At 30.6% G+C, this 5,573-nt stretch overlaps 1 protein-coding gene across 1 annotated transcript; it reads right to left on the reverse strand.

The window, feature by feature from the left end:
- Nucleotides 1–1,352: 1,352 nt before the first annotated feature.
- On the reverse strand, nucleotides 1,353–4,105 carry HELRODRAFT_184873 (hypothetical protein). The gene is given in 6 exon segments (XM_009011602.1): nucleotides 1,353–1,782; nucleotides 1,796–2,651; nucleotides 2,923–3,063; nucleotides 3,165–3,248; nucleotides 3,568–3,761; nucleotides 4,044–4,105. The coding sequence occupies 4 exon segments, from the start codon at nucleotides 3,737–3,739 to the stop codon at nucleotides 2,455–2,457; spliced, it is 594 nt and encodes a 197-aa protein (XP_009009850.1). The 5' UTR covers nucleotides 3,740–3,761; nucleotides 4,044–4,105; the 3' UTR covers nucleotides 1,353–1,782; nucleotides 1,796–2,454.
- Nucleotides 4,106–5,573: the final 1,468 nt, after the last annotated feature.

Raw genomic sequence — 5,573 nt, forward strand, 5'->3', positions numbered from 1 at the left:
ACTCGTCTGCACTTGCTGTGTTGTTGAACTGGCTTCTATGTTGATGGTGTTTGTTTTGGAGTAGCATTGCCTGCTGAGGTGCCTCTTAATTAGGTGAGGAAAAACATTTGACAGAGAACTAGAGACAACCGACATTTTGATTTTGGAGACAACTTCGAACAGTCTGTTTGAAAAATAATAATTACATTTTTTAAAATTGGAATAAGTACGGAATTTAAGTGGAATAAGCGAAGGAATTGAAATGAGCGTAAGTTACTTGTACAAAAGGCAAATAACCTCTCGCTGTAATGTTCAAATTTTGTTCTATTCCATTGTCATTTGATTTTTGTAAAAAACAATAGAAACAAATTAGTCGATTTTTTACTATCAGAGTGCTAAAATTGTATATATGATGTTAATTACACCCTATATCATCGCTACAATCTCCATCATTTTCTATTTACTTACCACTTTTAGCCTACCTGTGCAAATGATTATTATTCTCAGTCCTAGCTTATCCCTAGCTTAACCCACCACCAATACTCAACACAGGCCCTAGCCTACCTTCAATTGAACCCGCATCTCACCTACCTATGTTTAATAACTTTAATAACTACCTAGGTTTAATAACTAAAACTCATGAAGAAAAAGCCAGTAAGACAGAAAATAATACTACCATACAAACATGATGTATCTGCGCGTGTAATGAGATACCGCACAATACTGCAAACTCTATATAACCACGTACTATACCAAAAACTCTATATAACCACGCAAACCAACGCCACTATTACAGTTTCGGTGTAAGTCGTTATTATCATAGTAATATTATTACGTTATAAAGTAGTTTTGATAGCATAAGTAGATATGTATGTACATACGTAGGCATGTATGTAGATATGCATGTATGTAGATATGCATGTATACATGTATGTATGTATGCATGTATGAGTATATGTAAGTATGTTTGTATATATGCATGTATGTATGTATCTGTGTGCATCACATCAAATAAATGCTGCAATCGATGTTTATTTATTGTAATTCTCAAATTCACACTTCACACGCTCACACAAATTCTTGCAAACTCTTCTTCTCACTATCTCTTTCATTCTCACTCTCTCTCTTTGATTTTTTTCTCTAACTTTTTTCGGATTTTTTCTTTATTTCTTCTCTCTCTCTCTCTCTCTCTCTCTTTCTCTCTCTCATTTCCTTCCCCCACTCACTTTCTTCCTCACTCTTTCTCTCTCTCATTTTTTCACTCTCTCTCTTTCTCACACACTCCCTTCCTTTCTCTCTCTCTCTCTCACTCCCCGCCAGATGCAGTTATACTTTGTTGTCTTTTAATAGGAGAAACTTGAAAAATGCTTTTTAACTTTTTAGAAGTGTTCTCTGCAATAATAAAAAAAAATAATAAATATAATAACAACAACAGCAACAAAAATGATAACAAGAAAAATAATGATAACAACAAAATAATAATAACAATAATAATCATGACGATAATAAAATGCATATGTACTGTCTCGATATTTAACTAACATCCAATTTTGTACCCACAACAGTAATTGTATAAACACTTAGGTATTAGATTTATACTCGACTATTAGACTCTTCTAGCCACTATACTAACGCTTCATTAAAATATAAAATACTAAGTTACTACAACGATATAATTAACAAGTAAAATAATTTACAAAATTTGTATTTAATTAGTACATTAATACAAAGTTACAATGCTTTAACCTACTTATCTACTAAGCTACCAGTTCTTAATTACCAGATTAATACATATTTTACTGCATAAATACTCAAAATACTTCCATAGTAATAGATTATATTTATTTCAAGTTTTAATTAACAACAGCGATGCCAAAAACATTTTATTCGTTTTTTTTTTGTTATAAGTCATCCATTAATTAGAAAAAATAACTTTCTTTCATTCATTTACTCATACAATCAATCATTCACTCCTCTGTGAACGCACGCGCGCACACGCACACACAAACATGCGTGTCTCCGATGCAGAAGAAACATCTTTGTTGTTGTTGATGAAATTTATTAATATTTGTTATTCATTGCTGAAATAATAATCTAAATAAAATAGGATATATATATATATAATACATATTATATATAATTATGAAGATATATATAGGTAAATAGATTTCAATGCTGACACATTTTATTTAGCATTTATATATATACACATACATATATATATATATATTAATTATACACTAATATGCATAAAACAAAAATGTCAGAAATAATAAACAATTGGTAGATTTCCATCTGACAGACAACAGTGCCAGCAAACCAAGAAATTGTATTTTAAAGCAAATAGCCATTGCATATATATATTTATTCATACATTCATACATGAAAAATTATCTTTCAATTCTTAAATCTCAGGCTGGGGCACATCCCTGCTGGACTCCCCACCATTCCTAATTTCTGCTTAATCACCGTCGATTATTTCCAGTCCTTCTTAATGTCCAGTTTCCATTCCCATTTGAGGTGCTCGAATTTGTCGTCGTCAGTGAAGAGGGATTTGATCTTGTACGTCCCTCTAGCCACTAATCCGGACGGGGCCTCTTCGGCCGGGGTCGTGAAGGACTGCAACTCCTTCTTTGGCCCATAACTACCGACCATGAACGTGTTTTTATCGACTGTTTTGATAGAGGAAAAGAAATTCTTCTAGATAATAAATTTTATCATAATTATACATTATTTTATAGTAAAACAATACCATTGATTATTTTGGAATAATATAGTGTAACAAAGCAACATGGTTATGTCATCAGCTCTCATTCACACTAAATGCATTTTTCTTCAATTTTTAAAATGGTAAATTCTCAAAAAAGTTGAGTTTACTTTTAATCCTAATTTCAACTGCAATTAACTTTTAAATTTAAAAAAAAGAGGAATTTTTTCTCCGACCTGGAATGGCAGCCCGGTAGGTTTGCTGAACATATCTTAGGCCCTGAACTATCTCCCTCTGGACGTAGAAGTAGATTTTAACTTTGTAGGTACAGCCCTCTTGCAGCACATAGGTCTGGTTTTTCAAATCTTCTAAGTTTCCTTTTAGTTTGGGAATGGGTGGAAAAAATAGGAATTACAGTTAGTAGAGAGATAGTGAGTTGCATGATGTGAATGTAAATAAATAAATAAGCAGCCCCCACCTGTTAAATCCACCTCAATATCTGGCCTGCCCTCAACTAACAAGGCAAGTTTTGTCACTATGACTCTCCTTGGATCACTAGGGACTTGAAAATTTTGTAAAATTTTGCCTAATTAATTTTAAGCTCAAAAATCTTTTGTAAAAAAAATTCAATCTATGAAATCAATTAAATTATCTAACAATAGCACGGAATGAAAATATTAAAAACGATCAGTAAACATTAGTTATAATAATATAGTAAAAATGACTGGTACTAATTACATCTAGATAGTAGTAGTGTAATGTAGATCAAAGTAATTCATCCATGCTAATTAGTATAAAAGTGTAGAACTAATTTATACTCTGGGTTTGACAGAGTTTGATTCACCTACGTCCTACTTACAGAATAAAATAAAAATACTAACAAATTTCAACATTTACAGGTTCACTGGTGCCAAGCAGAGTTTCCTTATATTTCCTCAGACTTTCATCCTCCGCATCAGCCGACAAGATTTCGGTCAGGGTCTTCTGTTCTGGAGGCTGGTAACCGGGTGTCTCATCCGGAACTAAATCATCTCCATGCTCTTTGTCGGCCATTTTTCTGAGAATTTCAATAAATCTGGGAGTGCATGTTTCATGAGATATTAAACCATTTAACCACAGGAAAGTAAACTATTTGTAGGTTTCATAATTAATCATTTATTCTCATGCTGTGCGCCATTTTTTTTATTTTTCGGCTTTTCAAATTTTAGTTCCGTTTTGTCTGGATTGGGGTTTTTAACAGCTGAAGACGCAAATCAAACTCATTTTTAAAAAGTGGCAATTTTAATTCAATTATTTTTAAATTTAAAAACAAAAAAATATAAAATCTGAAATGATAACTTAGAATCAAAAATTTAACCTTTCCACAACCAAAACCAGAAGTAGAAATCTCTATTAATTTCTCGGTGATTCAGACAATGAGAAGGGTGGTGCCATATGTTTAAAAGGTAAATTTAAAAAATAAATCAATTTAATTTTTTACTTTTTAAATGCTATTTCACATTTTGAACCATAGTACGTACGTGCTATATTTCTATTCTTTGATTATTAATTAATTATTTTATGGTTAATAATTAATTGAAACGTTATTTGTCATTGTAAATGTCGAAAAACTGCTTTTTCCATATTTACACAGAGTACAATATCATCTTTTCATCATTAAATGAGTAATTAATTTAAACAATTAGTTTATTCATTTTCAACCACTTGTTTGTATCAATTGTATGTATTTTTGCATACATACATGTTTGATTGTATCACTGTATACATATAAATGTGTGTATCTTGATACTATGTTATTGTATATCTGGTATTTCTCTTAAATAAATCTAACAAAATATAAAATATTAATGATGACTTTTGCATCCGGAATACTCTCCTGTGAAATTACGAAATATTGATTTTCTAGTTTACCCAATTACTCCATTAATTAGTTAATTAATTAGTTAATTGACAATATATAAAAAAGGTAATTAATCAGCTAATTGGCTAATCGATCGTCCAATTAAAACTGCAAACGTGGATGAAATGTGACGAAAAATTGCTATACTTTCAAATATAACGACACTTTTATTCATTTATTACGTTGAATGAAAGAAAGAAGGAAGGAACCACAACAACAAAATGAATGAACGAACGAAAGAAAGAAGGAAGGAACCGCAACAACAACAAAATGAATGAACGAAAGAAAAAAAGAAACGAAATGCCACCAGCGCAAAACAAATGTAGTATTATATACCATATGTAAGTGTACAATATGTATAAATCATTGTGTTAAATTAAGTAATTAGTAATTTTTCCCAATGCGGCTACAACAACGACAATAAGAAGAAAAAGGAGACGATCAACCGATCAATCAATCAATCAACCAACCAATCAATCAACCAATCAATCAACCAATCAATCAACCAATCAATGACCAAGGTAAAAACATGAGAACAACATATATGGTGCAATGCTGAATGAATTGAATGGTCAAAAAATTAATTTAAATATTAAAAGTTAACAAAATAACAAAAAAAAACTCAAAAATTTAGTAAACTAAAAATGAACTCATGTGCAACTAAAAACAAATATAAATATTTATAACTATTATTTTCATTAGTTTGTTTTTACGTACTGTTATAATATAAATCCACTTTTGAAAGTCATCAGCAGTTCACTTGAATGAATGGCCAACCAAGCAAGTAATCAATCAATCAATTAATCAGTCAATTAATCAATCATATACATGCATACATATGCACACATTCATACATTTATTTGTTAAATAATAACGCATGTATATTTATATATAAACGAACACAAACAATACGATCAAATGAATTAATGAAACCAAAAAAATCTTTTTGTTAAATGTCAGCGCTATATAAATTTCACCACCGAGACA

The sequence above is a fragment of the Helobdella robusta genome, assembly GCF_000326865.2.
Source record: "Helobdella robusta unplaced genomic scaffold HELROscaffold_1, whole genome shotgun sequence".
Classification (NCBI taxonomy): Eukaryota; Metazoa; Annelida; class Clitellata; order Rhynchobdellida; family Glossiphoniidae; genus Helobdella; species Helobdella robusta.

Coding starts and splice junctions, on each gene's coding strand:
- HELRODRAFT_184873 (XM_009011602.1), bottom strand. CDS start 3,739: ATGGCCGACAAAGAGCATGGAGATGATTTAGTTCCGGATGAGACACCC. Junction 3,249..3,567: donor ACCTGTAAATGTTGAAATTT/GTTAGTATTTTT, acceptor AAAATTTTCAAG/TCCCTAGTGATCCAAGGAGA. Junction 3,064..3,164: donor TATTGAGGTGGATTTAACAG/GTGGGGGCTGCT, acceptor CCAAACTAAAAG/GAAACTTAGAAGATTTGAAA.